The sequence below is a fragment of the Alternaria alternata genome (assembly GCF_001642055.1).
Source record: "Alternaria alternata strain SRC1lrK2f unplaced genomic scaffold CC77scaffold_2, whole genome shotgun sequence".
Classification (NCBI taxonomy): domain Eukaryota; kingdom Fungi; phylum Ascomycota; class Dothideomycetes; order Pleosporales; family Pleosporaceae; genus Alternaria; species Alternaria alternata.
Window position 1 is genome coordinate 1,562,419 of NW_017306191.1, and position 23,283 is coordinate 1,585,701.

The 23,283-nt window shown below is 51.1% G+C and overlaps 12 protein-coding genes across 12 annotated transcripts; 9 read left to right on the forward strand and 3 right to left on the reverse strand.

The window, feature by feature from the left end:
• Nucleotides 1–388: 388 nt before the first annotated feature.
• On the forward strand, nt 389–1,627 carry CC77DRAFT_926348 (concanavalin A-like lectin/glucanase; the record flags this gene model as incomplete). The annotated part of the gene is made up of 1 exon (XM_018533919.1): nt 389–1,627. The coding sequence occupies one exon, from the start codon at nt 389–391 to the stop codon at nt 1,625–1,627; it is 1,239 nt and encodes a 412-aa protein (XP_018390955.1).
• A 295-nt stretch (nt 1,628–1,922) lies between these two features.
• Nucleotides 1,923–3,361, forward strand: CC77DRAFT_333877 (hypothetical protein). The gene has a single exon (XM_018531286.1). It carries the CDS (start codon nt 2,255–2,257, stop codon nt 2,993–2,995), a length of 741 nt encoding a protein of 246 aa, XP_018390956.1. The 5' UTR covers nt 1,923–2,254; the 3' UTR covers nt 2,996–3,361.
• CC77DRAFT_1057310 (hypothetical protein) lies at nt 3,322–4,159 on the forward strand (the record flags this gene model as incomplete). Its single annotated transcript, XM_018527999.1, has 2 exons — nt 3,322–3,361; nt 3,411–4,159. The coding sequence occupies 2 exons, from the start codon at nt 3,322–3,324 to the stop codon at nt 4,157–4,159; spliced, it is 789 nt and encodes a 262-aa protein (XP_018390957.1).
• A 441-nt stretch (nt 4,160–4,600) lies between these two features.
• CC77DRAFT_333827 (hypothetical protein) lies at nt 4,601–5,712 on the forward strand. Its single transcript, XM_018531285.1, has 2 exons — nt 4,601–4,880; nt 4,935–5,712. The coding sequence occupies exons 1-2, from the start codon at nt 4,739–4,741 to the stop codon at nt 5,672–5,674; spliced, it is 882 nt and encodes a 293-aa protein (XP_018390958.1). The 5' UTR covers nt 4,601–4,738; the 3' UTR covers nt 5,675–5,712.
• A 588-nt stretch (nt 5,713–6,300) lies between these two features.
• Nucleotides 6,301–7,140, forward strand: CC77DRAFT_1057312 (hypothetical protein; the record flags this gene model as incomplete). The annotated part of the gene is made up of 2 exons (XM_018528000.1): nt 6,301–6,346; nt 6,401–7,140. 2 exons carry the CDS (start codon nt 6,301–6,303, stop codon nt 7,138–7,140), a joined length of 786 nt encoding a protein of 261 aa, XP_018390959.1.
• On the reverse strand, nt 7,139–8,434 carry CC77DRAFT_1046786 (hypothetical protein). Its single transcript, XM_018527457.1, has one exon. It carries the CDS (start codon nt 8,134–8,136, stop codon nt 7,480–7,482), a length of 657 nt encoding a protein of 218 aa, XP_018390960.1. The 5' UTR covers nt 8,137–8,434; the 3' UTR covers nt 7,139–7,479.
• Nucleotides 8,435–8,845: 411 nt separating this feature from the next.
• On the reverse strand, nt 8,846–10,760 carry CC77DRAFT_333943 (hypothetical protein). Its single transcript, XM_018531287.1, has 4 exons — nt 10,386–10,760; nt 10,299–10,321; nt 10,216–10,252; nt 8,846–10,169 (listed from the first exon to the last, which is right to left on the reverse strand). The coding sequence occupies exons 1-4, from the start codon at nt 10,570–10,572 to the stop codon at nt 8,863–8,865; spliced, it is 1,554 nt and encodes a 517-aa protein (XP_018390961.1). The 5' UTR covers nt 10,573–10,760; the 3' UTR covers nt 8,846–8,862.
• Nucleotides 10,761–12,020: 1,260 nt separating this feature from the next.
• Nucleotides 12,021–13,800, forward strand: CC77DRAFT_1037603 (putative penicillin-binding protein; the record flags this gene model as incomplete). The annotated part of the gene is made up of 2 exons (XM_018527076.1): nt 12,021–12,449; nt 12,659–13,800. The coding sequence occupies exons 1-2, from the start codon at nt 12,341–12,343 to the stop codon at nt 13,798–13,800; spliced, it is 1,251 nt and encodes a 416-aa protein (XP_018390962.1). The 5' UTR covers nt 12,021–12,340.
• Nucleotides 13,801–14,374: 574 nt separating this feature from the next.
• Nucleotides 14,375–16,836, forward strand: CC77DRAFT_333965 (MFS general substrate transporter). The gene is made up of 3 exons (XM_018531288.1): nt 14,375–15,344; nt 15,397–15,967; nt 16,019–16,836. Exons 1-3 carry the CDS (start codon nt 14,508–14,510, stop codon nt 16,729–16,731), a joined length of 2,121 nt encoding a protein of 706 aa, XP_018390963.1. The 5' UTR covers nt 14,375–14,507; the 3' UTR covers nt 16,732–16,836.
• A 105-nt stretch (nt 16,837–16,941) lies between these two features.
• Nucleotides 16,942–17,822, reverse strand: CC77DRAFT_1091062 (sorbose reductase SOU1; the record flags this gene model as incomplete). Its single annotated transcript, XM_018529547.1, has 1 exon — nt 16,942–17,822. The coding sequence occupies exon 1, from the start codon at nt 17,770–17,772 to the stop codon at nt 16,942–16,944; it is 831 nt and encodes a 276-aa protein (XP_018390964.1). The 5' UTR covers nt 17,773–17,822.
• A 639-nt stretch (nt 17,823–18,461) lies between these two features.
• CC77DRAFT_1076973 (hypothetical protein) lies at nt 18,462–19,562 on the forward strand. The gene is made up of 2 exons (XM_018529255.1): nt 18,462–18,734; nt 18,790–19,562. Exons 1-2 carry the CDS (start codon nt 18,704–18,706, stop codon nt 19,509–19,511), a joined length of 753 nt encoding a protein of 250 aa, XP_018390965.1. The 5' UTR covers nt 18,462–18,703; the 3' UTR covers nt 19,512–19,562.
• Nucleotides 19,563–20,999: 1,437 nt separating this feature from the next.
• Nucleotides 21,000–22,618, forward strand: CC77DRAFT_1037606 (hypothetical protein; the record flags this gene model as incomplete). Its single annotated transcript, XM_018527077.1, has 4 exons — nt 21,000–21,004; nt 21,055–21,452; nt 21,502–22,099; nt 22,154–22,618. The coding sequence occupies 4 exons, from the start codon at nt 21,000–21,002 to the stop codon at nt 22,509–22,511; spliced, it is 1,359 nt and encodes a 452-aa protein (XP_018390966.1). The 3' UTR covers nt 22,512–22,618.
• Between the last annotated feature and the right edge of the window lie 665 nt (nt 22,619–23,283).

The window sequence follows — 23,283 nt, forward strand, 5'->3', positions numbered from 1 at the left end:
TAACCTGGGTGAACGCCTGTTTGTGCAAGAAAAATAAGACGAATCAGAGAATATCAGAGAAGGCACGATTTTGATTGGCAGAGACAGATGATTCGACGACAGAGAGAAGCAGATGAATGTTCTGAAGGGAAGGCGCGATGAGAGAAGGGGATGCTGGCCGTTGCGGGTAGATGGCAGTATTCAGCGCATACCCACGGTCGTTTACTCTTCTAGTATTGCTACATGACGTGTATCCTTTGGAGGGAGATGGTAGACTGTTGATACGGCGTGTATGCCTAGAGGCGTGTTGTTGTAGAGGGAGGTCGTGGCCATGGCGGCTCGGCAGCTCGGCTTGAAGCGGAAACCTCGTCGTACCGTCGCTTCCTTTGTACCACGGCAGCGCAACAAGATGCCTACCTTTGACAAACTCTTAGCGAAAGGCAAGGCGAAGCTCTCGGAGTTTACTGGGCAGCCTTCAGGCGGCCATCACCAACAAGGCCACCCGAACCAGGGCTATCCGGGCCAGCAGCCTCCTCAAGGTTATCAACAGCCTCCCCCAGGCTATCAACAACCACCTCAAGGCTATCAGCAGCCACCGCAGGGCTATCCTCCGCCAAACCAAGGACAGTACACGGGGAGCCAATATCCCCCGCAGTATCCGCCTCAGAACCAACAATGGGGTCCCCCTCAGCAGCAATGGGGTGGTGCCCCTCAGCAACAATGGGGCCCGCCGCCTCCGCAACAGCAGCAGTCTTTTGCACCACCCGTCCCCCAGGGTAGCAAGCCACACACCCCTCAGCCTGGCGGACCGCCGCCCATTCCACAGAACAGACCGCAGTCTGCGCAGCCTCCTCCGCCACAAAACATCCCCCCACCACAGGGCGAGCGCGTGTACTGGAAGCCGTCCTTTGACATCGCGACGCCCGTGTCCCAGAACTTCCGACATGAGATTGGCGACCATGGTTGGGGCAACGACGAAAAGCAGATGTACACGGACAATGCCGCAAACTCGTTCCACCACGACAACCGCCTGATTGTACGCGCCCTCGTCCAGAACGGGAGCTACACTTCTGCGCGCTTGACCTCGCACCAGACGCTATCGCGACCGCGCGGATACTTGACGGCGACCTGCCTACCTCCTTCCGCACCAGGCATCTGGCCTGCGTACTGGATGCTACCTGCTGACCCCTTCAAGTGGCCGACGGACGGCGAGGTCGATCTTGCTGAGAGCTGGAACGGCGAGACAGAGAATCACTCATGCTTGCACTGGGGCTCATACACCGGCGAAGACGCACAAAAGCATCGTGTAGTCAAGACATCCCTGCCAGACTTGGCACGACAACCACACACCTACGGCTTCGCTTGGATCGAAGAAGAGGGCATACCTGGGTGGAGAGGGCGCATGATCTGGTACATCGACGGTCGGCCAGTCATGAAGGGCAGCATACCTGAGGGCACCCGACGCATGGAAGACTTCAGGATACTCATCAACATCGCTATGGGCGGTACTGTGAACCAAGGGAAACTGCCAGCGGACGGGTACTACGACTTCGTCATCAGCGACCTGAAGATGTGTGAGGAGCCACAGGGTGGATGGCAACAATTCGAGCATGCTTGGAACAGCACGCCTGAAGGCAAGGCCATGTAGCGGCACTTACATTCAGCTAGTTGGCATACCACGTTCTGTCTTTAGCTCGATCTCAGATCCTCAAGTACCAGCTGAATGCATCTGTGCAGCACATGCAAAGTGGAGGCACTTCACTACGACTACCCACCTGTGAGCGCTAGTGAAAGTTCTAATCCCCATCTCTCCTGAACCACTGACAAGAGCAATAACTGGTTGCGGGCTGAGTTCCAAGTAGTATTCCACTCCTCTCTCCACACGATTTCAAGCTTGACAGCCGCAGCACGAAACACCATCAGTACAACGCTCGACTAGCATTTCAGTCTAGCAAAACACCGCTTACATGGCCACTTCCAGCAAAAGCTTTCGGTTCATGAGCCTGTAAATCCGTCGCCGAACTATGTTTCGAAATCGGAGGGAAACTTTGGTCACCAGAGTCGAACAGGAAATGAATGAGATACCCAGATGAGGCCACCAGCACTATATGCCAGACTAACTATATGGACTCTAGCGCCCCCTGTCCCTTCGGCTACCTGCTATTCATAAGGCAACATATTCGTGATTCCATGTTCCATCCAAACAAATACCTAGCCACGGGTAATCACAAGCACTCCAATATCCATTCTCTCTCTTCAGACTTACAAGATCACCATGTCCGCTCCGCCACTCCTAGCATTGCCTGGCGAGCTTCGCAACCGCATCTACGAATTCTGCGTCGAACCCAAAACTTTGTACATTCCGAGGTACCCCAAGCGTACAAAGAAGCCTTACGCACATGCCCGCTGTCGACTGTATGGCAGCCTTCGGAATGTGTGTCGGCAAATGCGAGCAGAGTTCGGTTCACTGTACATGGCCAAGAATGTTATGGTCCTTCACCAAATCACCGCAAACGCATTTCTCGAAACTTTCTATCCCGACCTGAGGCAGCCGGAAGCCGTCAGCGAAGAGTCGCTGTTAGAGCGCAGTACCGCCGATTCTAGCGTACAAGGCAACATCCTGATTATGACATACTTCAACCAGCGATACGATGCTACACCCCTCGCACGCCTTTGCATGAAGCATCCCAACTTCAAAGTCACTTTCACCGATGCGAGTGCGTCCCTCCGTCTCGCTGTCGTCCTAGACGACTTCTTCGCCAAAATCTCGTCCGGTGTATTTCGTCCGGACTTGGAACGCCTTATCCAAAGAGTCGACATCTCCTGCAGCATGCTTCCTGAGATGCGCTTTACTTTCCATTCTAGACGCGCAATGGAGGATCTTTTTGAACAGGATGGAGCTGCGGATCCACGGCAGGCGCTGATTAAGATGGGTGCGCCGCCTATGAACGCTTTCGCTATCTTTTTCTTAGCTGAGACTGAGGATGTGTATAAGCGCTCTGCACCACTACTTTAAGTAATCATGTCTGGAGTACACTGGCCCAGATCTTTTTCATCGCTCACTTCTCATGACTGAAATGATTTGGTTGTTAAATGTGAACAGGTTTTCTGTCTACCAAACTGTCTAGCGTGTTTGCAGATTGATTACGTACTGCACGTGAAGGTGAAGCCCCGCCACCAAACACCATGTAGGCACCTGGCGTTACGCATGATCCCCCGTTGCTTGGCGGTCGCATGCTCTTCTCCACTCATTCATCTCTTACACAAGTATTACCTACGACCGACAAAACTCCGTGAATTTCATTCATGGTTACTGTGTAAGCGCAGAGGCAGCAGATTACAATGAGCACTCAAGACAGTCGACTTCTTGCCCTACCAGGCGGTGCGTGCTTCGTTTGGATCAATCCAAACATGGCTGACATAGTATACAGAACTGCGAAACAAGATCTACAGCTTCTGCGTGGAGCCGGTGCCTGTCTCGCTACGTCTCCGCCACGAAGACAACACTGAGCCAGTGGGAAAGTTCCGCTGCTTAATGCAGACATGTCGACAAATCCGACGCGAATTCCAACCTCTCTATAAGAATCAAACCACCATTCGGCTAGAATCCACCTACCACTACGCTCGGTATATCCGCGATTTCTACCCCCCAGCTGACGAGGATACTATGTTGCGTTACCGTGGAAGCATCATCAGTTTAATCAACCACAGCTCTGATACGTATGGCGAGAAAGAATTCTACGATGTTGATATTGCTCGTGTAGTCCAGCTTGTCGCACGTTCGCCTAATGTACAATTCAAGTTCGAACTACATGAGCGTTTGCGAAGATTTAGTGCACGGCACGCTGTCGCACAAATGAATAGCATGCTGGCGTTGTTTGCTGATCCGTCCCAGTCGAAGTGGCGCGACATGGCCAAGGCAACCAAAGAGCTGAGGCTTAGGATCTGGAATAACGATTCGAAAATAAGAATCACCATGAACGAGGAAATGGCCAGGCAGTGGAAGAGTACGGTCTTTAGGATCTGGGACGACGCAACTGAGCCCACGCGGGGCATACGGGAAATCAGGCTTGCATATGCTGATTCAAATGCAAGTTGGCGCCCTTATGTTCGTCGCTACGAGTTCCCTTTCGATGACTATCGGGACAAGACCATTAGTTGGTCATGGAGTGTTCCGTAAATGAACACTAAATCATTGAGATGGGCTGCGCATTGTGAGTAGATGCAGCGCCATGTGGATGGAGATTCGTGCAAGGGTACTTTTGATGTCTTCGAATCATGGATTGGGTTATTCGATTTACCGCTCAACATTGCATATCAGATATTGACTGAAGGATATTTCCTGTTCTCGGGACGGCTGCTCATTAATACAGGTGGTATGATCTTTGCAGATTATGACATATCTTTTCTATTTTTCATTCGTATTGTCCAGCCGCAGACGAGGCCTAGTAGTACGGCTGGAGTAAGCACTCTACCTAGTCCAGTATGGGAATGCTTCTTCATATCTGCATCTTAACTCCCCACCTCTTGGAAGTAACATGATTATCATGTACGCTACTAATGTTGATGGATCAGCGGTCGTGAGATGCTTGAGTGTACGTTCGCAACCGCGGGCTGTGACATCACAGCAAGCTCAATATTGCTAGTTGACAAGACCCTGCATGCCTGCTACGCGCCTTCTACGCGACGCGATTCACGATACAAGTGCAATCAACAGCGCTGACCTGCGAGTTGACAACACATTCTCCTTACCCATATCATGGACAGATATGCGCCCGAGTTGTCGATGCTTCGTTTGAAGCGACGCCGTGACGATGACCAGCAATGCAATCACTATCCGCCATCGAAGAAGATCGCCCAGATTACGCTACCTCTTTCTAACTTTATGCGACTTCCTGCGGGTAAGTAAGTCCTGTAAGCAAAACGTTGGGCGGTTAGGTAACATACGTGTCTAGAGCTTCGCAACCGAGTGTACAACTATGCTACTATTGAAGCACCTTCTCAGCTACTCGTACCGGTCGAGAGCTTCCAGCTACAACAGCAGGCCCAACGCGCTACCGGGATAGCAATGACACAAGTCTCTCGACAGATCCGATCTGAGTACCGGCCCATGTGGCTCAGACACGCAACGTTCGTCATCGACTGGCACTCCATTCACGCGTTCTTACAGGCTTTCTATCCAAAGGAGAGCGAGTATGGCAGGGGTCCCAAGGAACTGATCCTGCAGTACGACCAGGAACACGACTATACGTTCAGAAAACCGACGGACATCACACATCTAGTACGCCTGGGCTTAGCATTCACCGGGTTGCAGATACGCTTCATCAAGGGCGAGGAAAGTGACGACCAGAGCGACGCTGGGAGCACTCTCACAGAACTGGTGCAGTTTGGTTGTATCAATCGTGATGACCGCCAGAAAGATAACAACGTGGCCGCCGAAGCCAGGCGTACGTGGCGACAAGATATACAAGAACGAACGGTTACCAATATCTTCGCTACACAGAACTCTTCAGACAATATTCTAGTGTTCGAGTTTGTATTCAGCACAAAATCTGCTCTGGAGATGAATGTTGCTTCATTCCAAGATATCGGCAAGGAGGTAGGTATTATGGTGTTGCTCAAAGATTTCACAAGCACTCTACACTCATTACCTGGCTATAGGCTTCTGGCAACTCGTCGATACTTTCCCAGTTGAATCAAAGGCAACTGGAGCTGAAGCGCGCCATCATGGGCTGAGTATCATAGTTTTGAACTGCGAGTAGGTTCGCGAGTGAGTAGCCCTTCATGTACCGTATATACCCAGTACATTCCAATCTTTCATATGGAAGGTCCTTGTAGCACTGTGATGAACATTGAACGTACTTCACCTTATTCTTAGTAGTTGTCCTAGATGGATCACAAAGCAGTATGTAGATTCAGAGCACGGGGTGTCGTGGTAGTGCTGTCCCGAGCGAAGACGACATGGGACCGACGTGTGTCAATCTCACTCCATCTTCGGAAGCACCAAGACACATACGTACGGTATGCTCATGACTCATATACCTGTCTGGTATCTGGTGAGGTGTACCAGGCGCAACTTACTCTTACTCTTGAAGGTCTCGCCAGATCCGCGTTTAGTAGCAAACGACGTGCCTTCCAAATATGAGCACCACTCAGGCATCAGTACTAGTAACGCGCTAACACCCTTGGAGGGATTGCTTCACTAGACCCTTCCACCTACCCTCTCTCAACTCACTCAATCGTTCTTTACATACATTGATAGCTACTACTCATAGCTGCGACCACCACAAAGTCCCTTCGATGAAACATCCTAGTGCCGATATGAGGAGTCGAGAAGACTACTTCCGGTTTCTGGACCTGCCAGCAGGTAGGCGCAAGCTTGCCAATCAACATTACGACTGAGACTAATATGTCTAATTAGAGCTGCGTAACCGCGTATACGACCTCGCCGCCAAGACTCAAGCCGACCTACCGCGCTGCGTACTCCCATGTCTTGCACTTGCGCAGGCCTGCCAACAACTCCGTATCGGGTATCGCCCCATCTGCATCAAGCGAGAGATCATCATCGATTGGGAGAAGGTTCCCGGCTATATGCGCACTTTTTTCCCTACAGTCAACGGCAAGATCGAAAACATTGAACTCATACCAACGAGCATGACAATAGTAACGCCTTGGCGTGGAGAGCCAGGTGAAAGTGGACTTCAGCTCGACATACTTCCAATGATCAAAATTGGGCTGTATCAACCTGGTTTTACCTGTGAATTCATTCACGATGCTGAAAGCTTGGAAAAGATGAAAGTTCCTCCTTTCAATCCCGAAGACCCTCATTTCGGGGACCTCAGGGATATTGCAAAATTTCTCCATGAAGATACTGCGCCACTGAGGATTGTTATGAATCATCGTGGTGAGGAGTGGACATCGGATATCGAAACCGGCAGGATCACTAAGATCTTATTGTGTGATATCGGTGTGCTTGAAGAGCCAAAAGCCTTGTTTTATGTCAAAAGTGGCGGTCTGAGTCTGAGGGATGAGTCGGGTGATGTGGAAGAACAGGAGAGGAATATAGAGCATGCTTACTTCGAGATGGTAGGGCTTCTCGACATCTATCCGGGCGAGTTCATTACTTTTCCTGGCTTGAGGCTCGTTGAACAATCGTATTGATAAGGAAGTGTGTACGAGTCGGTGCCCTAGCCGAACCGTGTCTCACTTAGTGACACATCACATGGAATTCTCCTAAGCTTTGCTGATAAAAAATTGGATTCTTCGTGGAAAGTGCATCCTCAGCTCAGATACCAGTTTAGATAATTTGTAACATGCGTGCTTGTAGGGTCATTTGCAACCACTGCACACTCGCTCCCCATGAACACAGCGATACGGTCTCCTATTCTGGCAGGAAGGTGGGCGTCATGGGAATTCGGTAACAAATAAGATCGCGTATCACCGTCCACTCGCTTCCACTTCTCTTTCTCACACTGTTCATCAAATGGCCCAGCTTTAACGTCAATTAAAAGGTACATCCTTCCGTAGTACCACCATCTCAAAACTTGTTTTACAGCTCCAAACGCCCGGCCCTTCTACCTTCTTGCGTACCTCTTGATATCCTTTCTTACGCCAGTACACCCCATTAATACATTCCGCGGCCAAGATCCAGAGCGTCAACACACCTTCGCCCTGTTTCCCCTCTCTTTGAAGTGCAGCTCTCGCGTTCGCAACAAGATACAACTCGAGAAAGTTGAGCAATTGGACAGCAAGGCCACGATGGTGATACTTTGGATCACCATCCACAGACACGATTTTGATTTCCCACCCGCTCTCTTTCCCAGCGCTTTCTCTTGCCCATCCGCCTTTCCAAGGTACTGCGGCGGCGCACGCAACAGGTTTCATGTTTTCCTTGCCATTGACCTTTTCAGCCTCCTTCGCAACGCCGGATTCATCAAATATCAACGCGATGACGCTGCCTTCATCTCCAAGTAGTGTATGTAGCTCCCCCTCATTCGAAAAGCGGAATGTCGTGTTACTCCATTTGACCGGATCGATGTCTTTTGAGCGATAGAACGCGTCGTTGACGAGCTGCGTAACAGACGTTGATAACTGTGGATTGGCTTTCAATTCCGGTGGCGTAAAAAGAGTTGGGCTGGATAGCTTTGGTGTCGTCATGTCGGAAAGTTGGGTTACTCGATCAAGCTGTGCCGTTTTCGAAAATCAAGCCTCGATGGAGAAAGCTTCTGCATATTAAGAAGAACGCCATTGAGTCATACTGTAGGGCGTGAACAATGGAGATATCCCGCGTGGAGGCTCATGGCGTGTATTCGCCGACGCCTTGTCGGAATCGGAATAGCTTTTTTTTCTTGATTCCGACGGCAACACACCTTCTTTAGGCTGATCTATGGCCGGTCTAGAATTCACATCGTACTTTGACAAGCGTCTTGCGTCCCGTCTAGAATTCTACTTTCTTTGAAACAGGTGATGAACTTAAATGTGGATTAGGTGCTATAGAATGCTGGGATATCCGGAAGTATGCCAAGGTTCCAGCGCTTCGGATAACAACCAGCACCGGAGTTTGATCCGCAAGCCTATTCTTGAACAAGATTGAAATGAAGCCTCATGTGATGACGAACTTTACAGGTCAGATTCAGGGATGGAGTCATACCAACAGGCTGAAGAATAAAAAGCATGTGTTTTGGTCTATCTCAAACGTGCTTTGGGGGACAACAAGCTAGCGTACATGGTATCATAAAGTGGACATTACAAAAACGCTACAGAAAGAGACGAAAATGTGAGGATCTTGCGCGATCAACGCGACAGCTCCTACCTTTCATCAATGCAGGTCGACAGGGGTATCTTAGATAGTACAAGTCTTTCATGCGGCATGCTCGGCACGCTTCATGACCATGACTGCCAGCTTGGCTTCTTCTGGCTTGAGCCCCGTGGTGGGTAGGGCGACTGATGCATGCTCGACAGTGGCATGGGCGTTGCGCTCCTCTCTTTCTCGACCTCATCACTCAGTACAATGGCTGGCAAGGGCGTCAAAGACGACTTCTCCGTTGGTGTATGAGGATGTGACACGAGGGAGGCAGAGCTAGCTGGGGATCTTGGTGATGCAGGAGATTTGGGTAGCGGGGGAAGTGCCTCCAAATCATGTCCTTCAAAGAGCCTGGTGGATCGCATGCTGGATGCATGGGAATTGTGCGCTGTGGTGTAGCGACCAAGTTCGATGTCTTCGTAATCACGGTCGCAGATCATATCCGTTGTGATGGTTGAAGATGGCCGGATACCGGTGGATGGAAACGCTGTACTCACTGGCGAACGTGTGACTTGTATCTCCTTGTGGACATGTACGCCACCATGTGGGTCGACAGATACGCCAGTATGAGAGTCGTGATACCCTTTGGAGCTGTGCGCCCAGCTTCCGGTTGTGAGGTTTGGCGCGAACTTCCTCCATGAATACTTCGACTTGGTTTGCGCGCTATCCTGGCGATCATCGGAGCCTGCTGGTGTCCTAGTTCTTGACCGCTGAGTAAGCTTCTCGTGGAAGAAATGCTTGAAGAAAACCTTCATGGCGGGAGCGTTCGCACACAGGCATCCAATATGCAGCTCAAGCATGCAAGTGAGAAATAGGTTCCACGTCGACCATGTGACATCGTACGTGCCATAGAATGTGTACCAGCTGTAGTAAGCTCGTACGCATCCCAGGGCAACAACACCGTAACCCATAGCAAAGATACCAAACAATGCTAGCTTTTGTCGAAACGGTATCTGGAGGTTCCAGTAGAGGAAGGTAGGAAGTATAGCGGTCAAGAGGTCTTGCGCCGCTGATATAATGCTAGCAGCCAAAACATCGGCTCCTTCATCGAAGCAGTGGAATTCGTACCCCTGTAGTACCTTGATGATATTGACTTGATCCCAGAACGCTGAGATTGGTTGGCAACCAAAAATCGGAGCCAGGGTCAAGGCGATACTGTAGGCGATGATGAAGATGATGCTCGCCCATGTCACCCAGACGAACTTCTTCGAGACGGCTCGCGATGAGAGACGTCGGTAGAAGAGCAGAATGGAGACCTTGATGAGACCGGTTGCGACACAAAATATACACTCTGTTGCCAGAACGTACTTGCGGGCGATGACAATGACTTCGGGGTCGAAAAGGTAGTCTAGGTCCCAAATGTGTCGATCGAACGCTTGATGACTCGCTAAAAGGCATTAGCTTTGTTTTCACTGAGAGACTTGGGATATTACCGAGAGGATAGAGAACTGTCAACGCGATAGTTGGGATCTATCATTGTCAGCATAGCCATTGCGAGGCACGACGAGCAGCTTACGAGGGAAGCGAACATCAGCCAGTCTATAGGTATGAAGGCACGGAGTCAGTGTATGTCTCACATGCATCTCATAGAGTCTTGACTTACCGTCCCAACCAGCACAACGTTGATGAAAGACTCTAACCCACATCCTTACAAGAGTCATCACGACAGTGATTGGTCCCATGATGCAGGCCAGCAGCACGATGGTGTTTGGTCGAAGTACCGGATCGACATAGTTGGGTTTTGGCCAACTAAGCTTGACGTCGAGGGGAGGATGTATGCCGCCAGGCATCGTGTAGATAAGTTAGAAAGTTTTGTCTTCCGCGGATTGCGTCCAAAGTATAAGAAAGTTCAGCAACGGCTTTTCTAGCGAAGGGATGCCTACCATATGTGCGTGGTGGCTTTTGAAGTGTGGGACATGTTAAATGGAGTAGGGGCGTGGGGAGGCGTAACAAACCCACCAGGGCTTGATGGGAGTGGGTCAACCACAAAAAACAAAAAGACATAATCGACCAATGCAGGCAGTGGGAATTCTGGCCGTTGAACGAGCGCATAACGGCAGTCGAAAGCCTTTCCGGCTATGTACCCACTCGCATATACGAACCTCAACGCGGAGATGGGATATACTCCGTATGCAATAGTTCGCGTGGCTGATATTAGTGTCCAAGATGCTGATCGGTCAGGTGTACCGACTCTTCGCCAAGCTTTACAACACGCACTCCAGGGACCATATCCTACTCTGGTCATTACTGATCAGTGGTCTGATTGAGGGGCCAAGTGGAGTGACTGCAGCACAAACACTCGACCTTGGACCCTGGCATCTCTTCAGTGTGGGTAGCTGCGAGGAAATTATCGTCGACTGCCGCTCCGTGCGCGTACACTATGGGCCCTAGGAAGAGTAAGGAGCATTGTGACGATGTCGGACCGGGTCGACTGGATTAAGGATGCTCTACCTTGCTTGACCACGAAAACACATGGGGATATTGACGAAACGCGAATCCGAATTTGAGTTGCCTCGCATGGATGGTAAAACAAGCGTAACCGACATTTTTCGAGCCAATATGAATGTACGGAAGTCGGGCACTCCCGCCACGGTGGTCCTTGTCAAGAATATATCCGAAGTGGCGCCTTTCGATCGATATCATCGTACGTGATCTTGTCGGTTATCGAGCTTAAAAATTCCTCAGCCATGCAGGCAAACGGGTCTGCAGTTCAAAGTGGTGTAGAGGGCACAGATGTGACAAAGTTGCATATGGTGGCGAGTGTATGCAGTCACTTTCGAATTGGGAAGACTAGGTGGAACTGCAACTTTGAACCAAAACGAGATCAACAGGTCCGAAAGTTAAATGCGGAGATGACGGGGGGTTGCAACATGCCGTCATCAAATGTGCGCAATAACAGGTTCGCAGCTAGGTCGCAGAAATACAAGCTCGCAATTTGCAGGAAAAGGTAACAGAGTTGAAGCAAAAAAGTAAAGCCGGGTAGATCTGGAGTTGTCAGGTACCGGTGAGACGACGAGGAAGCGTTCGCACCCCCTGGCTGGTGTGCATCAGACTTGGCGTGTGGTGGGATCGGGTCCGGAAAGTGGGGGCTGCGTGGAGTCTGGAGCGCGAAAGCGGACGCGAGAACTGCAACAGCGGCCTGTCTACCTAAGTAGGATAGGGTGCTGTGAGCGACATGTGATGCAATCTTTGGGATATCTGTTCCCGCGACTGCACAAGTAAGGCGAAAGACTTGCGTGAAGGGCGCAGGAGAAACACGACATCCGCGCGTAATCAGGCGGATTCGATGACTCCAGCCTTGCGCTAGTATCTAGAACGGCAAGGTGCGACGACAGTCAACCTGCAAGAGAAACCTACTCAAGATAGCTATGTCAGCATCCTCGTTCCTACGACGCCCTTCTCCCCTATCCTCGAGCAAACAGACGCCCTCTTGTGAGTCACACAAGAAGGTGAAGATGAAGGATTCAATTCAGATGCACACAGATATAATGGGATGGTTCCTGGAGATGAGGTTCATAACCAGTAATCCAAACACAGCCTATTGTATACACACCCAAAATGTCAGCCTCTACTTCTTTCAATGACGCTTTTGTGTCGGCAGTTACGCCTGGCCCTGAACGCCTTTTGCCAGGCGTGGCTCTCGGTGCTGCAAGAGCCCTTGGAAAAGGTATGGTCTGGTTTTGCATGTTTGCTTCTTCCAAAACACTTGCCAGGGCCGTTGAGTTTAGCGTGCGTTTGACAGCGGCACGTTGAGATGGACTGGGCAAATGCGACCAAGCCATCGGATGTTGGTAGCCGTTGGCACCGTCGGCGACCTCGCCTGTCATTTGTGTTTCTGTTACATGGCCCATCGTTCGCCGCTAACGTCTTCCACAGCTGATATTTCAGATCCTGAGGACTTTCTTGCTGCATATGGCACATTGCAGCTGGACCCCACGTCGCCGCCAGTGTCGCCCGAGACGACTGTATGGCTTGCCTCCTGTACTAAGCTAGTGACGACCGTCGCAGCCTTGCAGTGCGTCGAACGCGGTCTATTCTCACTAGACGAGCCTGCTGATGTCGACCGTCTACTGCCTGAATGGAAGAAGCCCATGATCCTGACTGGCTGGGCGGGCAATGAACCCGTCCTACGACCCGCAAAAGAAAGCATCACATTAAGAAGATTGCTAACGCATACGAGTGGAATCGGCTACGATTTTCTCTCGCCTGACTTGATGAGATGGAGACAAGTCCGCAAAGAAGGAATTTTATCCATGCAAGCACCCATCACGCAGTGCTTCACGACGCCTCTTCTATTCGAGCCCGGATCTGGCTTCGCGTATGGTGGCGGACTGGATCTTGTGGGATTGATGGTCGCGAGGGCCAATAACTGCACGCTGGAAGCATACATGCGACGCAATGTGTTGGACATATTGGGTATGGACAAGACGTCTTTCTATGTCAGACACAACGATATCGAGCAGAAACTGATGCCAATGACGACTCGCCCTGCACCTGACGCAGATCTCGTCTCTGGCGAAGCATCGGGTAACCCGCTGGTACAGCCGCTGAATCCTCAAGATGAATATGGTGGCGCAGGGTTGTTCAGCAACACGGAGGACTATCTCCGACTTCTGAAGTCGCTTCTCCGGAACGATGGTAAGCTCCTTGACGCGGAGAGTATGGACCTCATGTTTGCGCCATGTATTTCGTCTACTGCACAGGATTCGCTCGACCAGACCTTGTCTGTGCCGCATATCGCTGCCATTATGATTCCTGGCGACGCCCCAATGGGTACTCCTGGCGCTCGGAAGTGGTCACACGCTCTGGGTGGGTTAGTAGCATTGGAAGATGATGCGGATGGCGGTTTGAAGGCTGGTATGTTGCGATGGGGAGGTGCACCTAATCTCAAGTGGTGGATTGATCGCGAAGGCGGCACTTGTGGCATATTCGCAACGCAGCTGTCGCCGGCTGGCGAGCTGCGACATGCGCATCTAGGTAAGATGTTTGAGAGGGAGGTGGTTGCAATGTACGCTTGAAGACTCTGCCATGTACGAAATTGCAATTAGCAGGGCTCTTTTGGGAGAGAGAATGGGCATCAATTGTATGTATTTCCCCCTTTTGCGACGGCAAATCAATTAGAGACGACGAGATGCCCCACCTGCATTGTGCCGCTAGATTATGCACGGTGACGATGACGGTCTGCACGATGGCTGACACAGCAAATTCTGCCCATGACGTAGACGAGGATGTGTTTCGGCCGGCGAACTTCTTTCCACTGGCGCCCAATCAAGACTCACAGTGGCACTGACCGCCTTAGTACGCCCGGCTAGGTGTGGCTTACTCAGGCTGCAGAATTCCGCATGAGGACGCTGGTGTCGGCAATACTGGCAAATATTCTCGCCATGTCGCATGCGACGGGTGCGGGCGATGGATAGGCCAGCAAATCTTTCGCCCATGGCCACGCACGTCAGATACATAGGGCGCGCGGCTTCCTACCAGAGAGGCTGAAGCTTGTTTGTCACCATTGACAGCACCCGCACTCAACTCCCGGGAATACGGTCACGACTAGTCGCACCGTCGCACATTAGATCCACGCGATCCACAACGGGCTCGACGTCAGGCTCGAACATTCACGAACTCCATCCCGAGTGCCGACGACCGCGATTTTCCTTCGTTTCCAGGCGTAGCCGAACCCGTGGTCAACGTTCCTTGAGGAAAGAAGAAGAACAAGAGCGCGGCCATCATGCAGGAGGAAGACTACGAGATGCTGCGCAATGAGGCCAATGCGAGCCCTGAGCGCTTTGCAAATTGGGACCCGCACCGTCAATTCCGCGAAGAATACCACCAACGACACTTGCACGATCAGACTCCCGATGAGCGGCTACGGAACATCGAGGCACACGAGCGAGGGGAGCGCACCGTGAGTGAGCGGTCGTTTCCACAGGAAGCAGTCGCATCGCCCATCCGAGAGAAGGAAGAGGAAGTCGCCTCGCCTCTCTCACGACACAGCACATCTTCGGCTTCGACGGCAAGTTCAGCCAGCTCTGCGTCGACACACAGCGCGCGCCTCGAAGAAATACGCACTGCCCGCTCAACCCCACGAGACCGCCGACCGACTGTCAATTCGCAAGCGTCCAGCGGCAACTACCTGACATTGCATCCCACCGAGCGCGACCCCGAAGCCATCCGCCGCATCGAGACACACAGGAGCCAGCATGCAGGTACTGTTGGTGCATCGCGCGTCGACTCGCGCTTGTCGAGGACCCTCACGCGACGCCGCACCGAGAAGCCATTGCCCAATATGGGAGCTGGAAAACCCTTCCCTCCGCTCCTGCCAGACAGGGAAGAATACGTTGTCGAATTCGACGGCAAGGAAGACCCACTGCACGCGCAGAACTGGCCCATGAAGAAGAAGATTGGTATTGGTGCTATCCTAGCCTTCGACGCCCTCACAGCGACCATGGGCAGCAGTATCTTCTCAGCTGCTACCGGAGCAGTGTCACAGCAATTCGGCGTGGCCAATGTTGTGGGTACCCTAGGAACAAGTCTGTTCGTCTTCGGATATGCTTTTGGACCTCTGGTAAGTCAATGCTAGCCACAGAAATGTGATAGAATGTGCTAATGATTCTTAGATGTGGGCGCCCTTCTCCGAGTTGTACGGCCGAAAACCTCCCCTCATCATCGCCGCATTCGGTTTCGCCATCTTCAGCATCGCCGTAGCTGTAGCCAAAGATCTTCAAACAATTCTTATATGTCGATTCTTCGCTGGTCTCTTTGGCTCTTCCCCACTTGCTATCGTCGCAGCTGTCTTCGCGGATATGTTTGATAACAGACTTCGTGGACTTGCTGTCGCAGTCTTCTCCGCGACTGTCTTCATGGGCCCTCTACTAGCACCCTTCATTGGAGGCTTCATCACGCAGAGTGACCTAGGATGGCGGTGGACCGAATACATTAGCAGTTTCATGGGCTTCTTATCGTTTGCATTGCTCTTCTTCTTCATGGAAGAGACATACCCACCTGTGGTACTGATCAACAAGGCGAGCGAGCTGAGGAGACGAACTAAGAACTGGGGTATACACGCAAAGCAGGAAGAAATCGAGGTTGACTTCAAGGAGTTGATCGTCAAGAACGTCAGCAGGCCTATGCGCATTCTCTTCACTGAACCAATTGTGTTGCTCATTACCATCTACATGAGCTTCATCTGTAAGTTTGACCTATCCGTCGAGTTGTGAGAAACTGGGCTAACAGCACTAGACGGCCTCCTCTACCTCTTTCTTACCGCATACGCACTCGTCTTCCAGGGAGTATATGGCTGGAGTGCTGGTATCGGCGGACTTGCATACTTCGGTATGGTTGCTGGTGAAGTCATTGCTTTCATCATCATTGTATGTGACAATCCACGATACGTGCGAAAGCTGGAAGCCAACAACAACATTCCCGTCCCGGAGTGGCGATTGCCCATCAGCATGGTCGGCGGTGTGCTATTCGCAGGCGGCCTCTTTTGGTTCGGTTGGACAGGCTACACCGGTCAAATCCATTGGATTGTTCCTGTCCTGAGTGGTCTGTTAACTGGCTTCGGTATCTTCTCCATCTTCCTCTCACTCCTCAACTACATCGTCGACGCGTACCTTATGTTTGCTGCTTCTGCCATTGCAGCAAACACCTTCATGCGCTCCATTTTCGGTGGCGTCTTCCCGCTCTTCGCAACATTCATGTTCAACGGTATGGGTATCCAATGGGCTAGTACTCTGCTCGGTTGCGTAGCAGCTGTACTTGTACCAATGCCCGTGGTTTTCTATCTATATGGTAAGAAAATCAGAGGCAGGAGCACCTTTGCGCCTGCACCGGATATCGCGCAAGATAAGAGGAGGGACGAGGAGAGCAAAGGCGCTGAAGGCGTTGATGCTGGAAGCGGAGAGACGACTGAGAGGGAGAGCATGGACAGGGCGAGGAGTAAAGACGAGTAGCGGCTTTAGTTTTGTTTCAACCTTTTCATTTGCATCTAGCGAACATACACCTTTGTAATTCGAAATCATTTCTTCTCCATCACGACGGAACGCTCAGGATCGAAAAGCACAGTCATACATGAGTTTGCAACAGTATTTGTTGGTTATGTTTCTCCCTCAATAGAGCACGGTCTTTGGTATCAATTCTTCTCTTCTCTCGTTACTACCTGCTTATGGCAGTACGTATCCACCATCGATGATGCAGTCGCTACCAGTCATGTAGCTGGATGCATCGCTACCCAGATACAAGAACAATCCCTTGATCTCCTTGACGTTTCCCTGCCGTCCTAGCGGAATCATCCTCAATCCCTCGTTGATAACCTGTGGTCCGGCACCCATCTTTGTGTCAAAGAATCCCGGGCTCACAATGTTAACCCTAGCAAACTCTCTCCACTCCCTTGCTAGCGACTTGCCCAAATGTGATACAAAGGCCTTTGTGCCATTGTATATGGGCTGGTCAACGGGGACGTTGACGATGTGTGCTGATATCGAACTTGTGAGAATCAAGTTGCCGAATCCTTGCTTCTTGAACACTTCTCCTGCGTACTTGGCGCAGAAAACTGGGCCGTCGACGTTGACCTTCATGAGGTTGTGGTAGCTCTCGAGTGTCTGGTCGAGAAGTGGTTTGCTGTCTCCCGTTCCAGCGTTTGCGACAAAAACATCGATGCGGCCGAAATCCTCGACGACCTGTTGAACCGCTTTTTGCACGGCAGCAGCGTCGATTTGGTTTACGCTGTAAGCTTTTGTCTTTACGTTGTGCTCCTTTGCGAGGGTCTCTGCGCGTGTGATGGCTGCGCTGTTGGAGTTGTACCAGAGGGCTACGTTGCCGCCAGCTTCAGCCATGGCGTCGGCGACGGCTCCACCAATTCCTTCAGCAGCGCCGGTAACGACAATTGTCTTTCCTGCCATGCTGAATTGTTGCATGACATTTGTGGGAGTGTTGGGGACAGGCTTGGGGAAGCCAGCGCGAGGCGTCTGGCATTCTTCGATTGACATTGACATGTTTGCGGTTTTGGTGAAGAAGACTTGCTGAAGAAGCACGGGGTATTGGTATAAGAACTTTGAGTAATGGTGAGTACAGTTCTATATATGAGAAGTCGGAGTCGGAGGTCAAGAGCTTATGTATCTAGACGCGTGAATACGAGCTGCGGCAAGTTTGCCGAGTGAGGCTCAACCGCCGAAAGCTTCTACGGAGCATCCTTTACCCCGCCAAGGGACACATTGAATGGTGTTGCGTCACGGGGTGGTGTTGCGGGGCAGTCTGGAGGACTGTCGTCCGGAGTCGGCGGGATGATTCCCGGCTTTGGTTGGTGTCCGGGGTGGTCGGCTTACCTTCCTTCTGAATTTGCGCGGGATCCTACGTCGGGTGTCTGCTTACGACTGCCTTCCTCCTGTACCGTGCGAAAATGTTGTATAGAATTCTCCACTCGCATGCGACTCTTTGTCGATGTTTCCAACTCGTAAGATATGTTCAATAGGTCCGATGCTACAGCTACGACCACTTTTCCGCATGCACCAATCACAATGCCGAAGGTGTCATTCGTCTTTCTTCACCAACTGTGTATCTGCGATTGATTGATGAAACCGCTTCTCTAGTGGCAAAAGTTGGAGTGACGAACTTGTAAAACACATGAAGGAGCGCACTTTATCAATATTATGCGAGCTGTGAGAACACGTGTCTCAAGAGTAGGCATTGTTGCTTTTCTGTTAGCGCCTCATTCTAGGCCATCATTTGTACGATTGGGACAGGCCTCCGTGTTCTGGAGATGAAAGTTGTTGTGCAAACGGAGAGTTCAAGGTTGCCACTGCCTCTAGTTTCTAGATCCTTTCCTTCACGTCCTACAAATGAACAGTACAACAAATTGATGTGAGCAGTGACCTTGTGCGGATCCTTCCTAGTGACGCGCTCAACATCCCATCATAAAACTACAAGATGGTCTTTCCATTTCTCGAGCTCGCAGCGGGTAAGCGCAAAAGTGGCAGTCACACTAGCTGTGGTATATCAATTAACAAAAGTAGAGCTGCGCAACCGCATCTACCACTTCTTCGCCGTCCACGAGGAAAGACACGTGCGGATTCGCAAGGCCGATGAAGTATCTGGAGTCTTCACTGGGCTTACGGGCGTTTCCCAACAAGTGCGAAGCGAATACCGACCGATACAGCGCAGCGTGACTCAAGTCACTATATGCTGTAACGACATCAACGACTTTGTCAACACCTTCCTGACAACACATCAAGACCGCGTCCATCCTTTCAAGTCTATCTGCATCTCGGAGCAAAACTGGACTACAAAGTCACAGGATCTCTTGCCTCTTGTCAAGGAAAAGGTCGCAAATTCTGCCTTTTGGTGCAGGTTCGAAGCGGATGTAGATCAGCGCGAGGACGATCCATCGTCGCAAACTTTCGGTCGCATCCAACAAATTGAGTACCAGAGAGGTTGCGTCACAGCGCTGAACGAAATGCTGAACAACGAAAACGCAGGTTGGAGAGGCAAGATACTGAATGACGAGATCACTGCGCTCAGACTATACATCTGGGCCTTGCCTTTTCATGGCCTCCATGTGTCTTTCGGGTCCGGTCACATCCCCCAGGGTATCATCGCGTTTCGTACAGGTGATGATAAGGAAAAGATGGCGGAGTTCTTCAACCATATGTGGAAGTCTTGGGGGTTCACTCCTGACTTTAGGAAGTTCCTTGTGGTCAAACACTGCGAAGACGGAATTGATATTGGCCATTATTGAGAGCGCGCTTCGGTACTCGAAGTTCTACTTCCTATCGTGTACATAGTGAAGTGGATTGCAGGCGTCTCCAGATGACAATCATGGACCAACAGCTGGAACTTCACATCAGCAAATACACCCTTCTTTGTATGCAGTAGCTGTACTACACAATTAATCTTACAAGGCCTACCATGGGCCTTGAGATTTCTTATGGCCGCGTAGTAAGCTTATCATCGGCCGCTTAGCGCAAGCTCTTGCCTGTGCTTTCGCTTCTCTCAGCCCTGCTTCAGAATCTACGTCATCGATACACAGTTCCGCCCCGTCACTACGTCAAGGGGAGAAACCAAACATCTCATTAGAGCAGAGTACTTCTTCCTACTACAACGAATTGTATTGCAGCTATATAAATATTTATAGAGAATCTAGAAGTCTACAATGCTGTTAGGCTATATAATCTCTATTGTTAGGAGCTAATGTAATCTGTAAGGTAGAGCTTGTTACCTTCACCTGTTCGATTTTTCTCCTGTATGAGGTGCCGTACCGGATAATATCAAACACGACCAGGTCGTTACCCCTCAAAAGCATCTTCTTGTGTTATCGCGTTGAGATATCTCTCATAAAACCTATGCGGAATCGTGGCACAGTTGTTCGTCATGCATACTAGAGGAAATGATCTGTACTTTTCGTACTCAGTTCGCTCTTTTTCCAGCTACAACCACCACGGCAACCATCTCGAATAGCTATGACTTCATCACTCTGGATACTCATGCTCGCAGGAAGTTACGCGTTATCACGGCGTGGCTCGTTGCTACCTCCGGAGTTGGCAAGCTGGCTGAGAGAAAGTGCTTTCTGCCTACTTCAAGTACTCACTCGATAACACCTGCCTCTAGCATGCTGGATCCATAAGCAGAAAATCATGTGGCTCAAGAAGGACGATCTTATCAGCCGACGGCACACGTCTTGGATTCAAGTGTATACGTGGCCGTTTGCGAGATCGGAGGCAGAACCCAAACGTCCTTGCCGCTTCACTACGACAAATCACGTTGATAAGAGCCCAGAACTCTCCTTCCTATTGACTTTTGATGCTCTCTTGAGTATAGTATGTCGCAATAGCTATGGGAAACGCTGACAATACGAGGGAAAGCACCACCCACGACCACGCCACTACGCCACGCGACGTGTGCCAGCTATCGTACAACGATACATTCGATCTCTTGGCCACTCTCCAATCTACAGAACTGTAATTGTAACGCCAAGAACCGCTGTTCTCTTACCATGAGCTTAATGTCTAGGTGACCTTCGATTCTAGCAATTTCCCCAGTCACCGTCAGAGCAGCTTGGGACAATCATCGTTCGTGCCACCCTCACTCACCTTTACTTGTTGGGTGCATATAACCCCTCCGACTGTCTACCCTCCTTTACTTCTACACTCAGCAATCGACTATTAATATCCTTGAGCTATTGCAACTTCCCCAAGCACGAGAAACAAGATCAAACAACTACGAAGCAATGGCGTAAGTTCCAATTCATTGCATGGGGATATGGACTATACTAATACAGTCAGTCCCAGTCGTCCAAGCACTCCGCTCCCTTCTAGGTCTTCTACAAAGTTCAAGCATCCTCCACTCGGCCCTGCTCCGTCAACACCTGGTCCCCGCCAAAATGCTTTCGACGACACCGCCAATATCATGATGGGTTCCGAGCATGCCATTGTCCCTCCTTCTCCCGGGGTCCCTCTTCCTAGCTTCGAGGCGCTCAGTGTGAGTGCCGCGCCTTTGCGAGATATGCCATCCCGCAGGAACAAGAGCAAGAGCAATGCGCGTACTGGTGCTGGCGTCAAGAAGCAGGCCAGAAAGAAACATGACGACAAGACGGCGAAGCTTACAGATACTCTCAATGAGAAGACCGGTGTCGGTGCTCTAGCTTTGCAGAAGCCTTTCCGATTCATGGATCTCCCAGGTGGCAAGTGCTTTACTTCTGAACAACTGTGACATCGGCTAACTGTTGGTAGAAATCCGGAACGAGGTATACATGCACACTCACGGTCGCCCTAAACAGGCCCTGCTAGTATACAGGCCACGCATCGCGTCTCTCCGTCCACGAACCCGTCTAGATCGCGGGCGTACTCTTGCGTCCGACCTCGCTGGTCAAGAACAAGATGAAGAGATCCTGAGCGCCAGCAACAAGTCCGGCCGCTCAGCCAAGTCCAAGGTCAAGACCGAGCTCCGCGAGACCAATCGCCCCTTTTGGGGTCTCGCTCAAGTTTGCCGGCAGATGAGGATCGAGTATCGCCCAATCTACATGGCCAAGCAAGAGATTGGCATGGACCTCACTGAGATAGTGGACTATCTGCAGACGTTCTATCCTACCGCTAACGATGTCGTATCCCAGCTCGCACCCCCAGGAGAGCGCCGGAACGACGCGCCCTTTGTCGGAAACCTTACGATTGCTGTAGGCGACAAAGCCAACGACCTTGAGCGTGCTTCAGACGGCATCGAAGTCTTTCCGCTTCTTGACATCTGGTCCAACAGCCTCAAGATAGAAGCTGGGTTTGGACGCTATCTCAAGGCCAACTACATTCCGGAGACTGATGGTGAAGCCAAGGATCTGTGAGTCTTCCTGTCTTTAGCATCAGATTAACATGGCCACTGACCATCTTGCAGCTATCGTCTCTTTGGCCGCCGCGTGCTCAAGAACCGCTCTTGCTCAAGCATGAACAACCTTTGGCGATCAATTCTTCGCAGCAGGTCTCTCGTTTCAGTCCGCATCCACCGCAAGCCAGCCCCTCGTATTGCTGCCTCAGCCCCAGCTGCAACCTTTGCTGGAGTCCAGCCTCCTATTCATGCTGCGACTAAGCCCTTCATTCACATCGTCTTCAAGACAGACACCGCGGAGCCATGGATGACTGAATTTGAGTCTGTCGTCCCGAAGACACCTACCAATTGGCTAGCGGAGCGCGGCTTTGGTAGCATGGAGTACTTCGAGGTCAAGGTCGGCGTTGAGCAGAATGCCTCCAACTAGCTGATCTATCAGAATTGTCGGCATTTACTTGAACAGTCTGGTGCAACGTTGACATTCTCTTCCACTTGCCGTCCTGATACGGACGCATACGAAAGTCTCTTGGCCCCTGGGCCGATATCCTTACGGAATGTTGGTTGACTTGCTCAGAATTGGTAAGATTTACGAGGTACCATATATGATAGCATACCGAGGTTGATGATGGTCGACGACTATACGCAGGCGACGCGTCTCGCACATCACGCCTTGAGCAACATCTAGCATGAATCAATACTTTGATTGAATATTTCCTAGTCCTCGTCTCCACCAATGTGACCGCTGATCTCGGAGGATACACTCAAACAGGTTGTCAAGATGGAGTGGCTGAGGTAGCTTGTTTCCAGAAAAGAAACATGTGCAGTCTTTTTTATAGCAGCCAATCATACTGCAAGATGCTCCACGAAGTCGTAACGCTTTTGCCACGCTTTTTTCAGGTATCCACAATGCTTCGGACATGAACAAGAGATGCAAACTGTCGATGCATGTCTATATTCGTGCGCATAACGTTTTTCCAAGGACGCCGTGTGTTCATGACCGCACGTGCACGACGTCATGGCTCGCCAACAGCTGCCGCGCCAAACTTCGCTCACGGCTCCGCGCCAACGTTCGTCCCGAACCTATCGCACCGGCTATCTTGTCCCAGGCGCCGCGCTCCCCAAACCCACCTATCTGCAGCGGAATGTGTTCCTTTTCCCCCCTGAACTCGCTACCCTGATGCACGACCCCCTGCATTCGC

Excerpts from the sequence above, each read along its gene's own strand:
- CC77DRAFT_333943 (XM_018531287.1), bottom strand. The coding sequence starts at position 10,572 with ATGCCTGGCGGCATACATCCTCCCCTCGACGTCAAGCTTAGTTGGCCA. Across the intron at positions 10,322-10,385 it reads ACGTTGTGCTGGTTGGGACG|ACTGGCTGATGTTCGCTTCC; the intron begins GTAAGTCAAGAC and ends TCATACCTATAG. Across the intron at positions 10,170-10,215 it reads GACAGTTCTCTATCCTCTCG|CGAGTCATCAAGCGTTCGAT; the intron begins GTAATATCCCAA and ends AATGCCTTTTAG.
- CC77DRAFT_333965 (XM_018531288.1), top strand. The coding sequence starts at position 14,508 with ATGCAGGAGGAAGACTACGAGATGCTGCGCAATGAGGCCAATGCGAGC. Across the intron at positions 15,345-15,396 it reads GATATGCTTTTGGACCTCTG|ATGTGGGCGCCCTTCTCCGA; the intron begins GTAAGTCAATGC and ends AATGATTCTTAG. Across the intron at positions 15,968-16,018 it reads CATCTACATGAGCTTCATCT|ACGGCCTCCTCTACCTCTTT; the intron begins GTAAGTTTGACC and ends TAACAGCACTAG.
- CC77DRAFT_1076973 (XM_018529255.1), top strand. The coding sequence starts at position 18,704 with ATGGTCTTTCCATTTCTCGAGCTCGCAGCGG. Across the intron at positions 18,735-18,789 it reads ATTTCTCGAGCTCGCAGCGG|AGCTGCGCAACCGCATCTAC; the intron begins GTAAGCGCAAAA and ends TAACAAAAGTAG.
- CC77DRAFT_1046786 (XM_018527457.1), bottom strand. The coding sequence starts at position 8,136 with ATGACGACACCAAAGCTATCCAGCCCAACTCTTTTTACGCCACCGGAA.
- CC77DRAFT_333877 (XM_018531286.1), top strand. The coding sequence starts at position 2,255 with ATGTCCGCTCCGCCACTCCTAGCATTGCCTGGCGAGCTTCGCAACCGC.
- CC77DRAFT_333827 (XM_018531285.1), top strand. The coding sequence starts at position 4,739 with ATGGACAGATATGCGCCCGAGTTGTCGATGCTTCGTTTGAAGCGACGC. Across the intron at positions 4,881-4,934 it reads CTTTATGCGACTTCCTGCGG|AGCTTCGCAACCGAGTGTAC; the intron begins GTAAGTAAGTCC and ends ATACGTGTCTAG.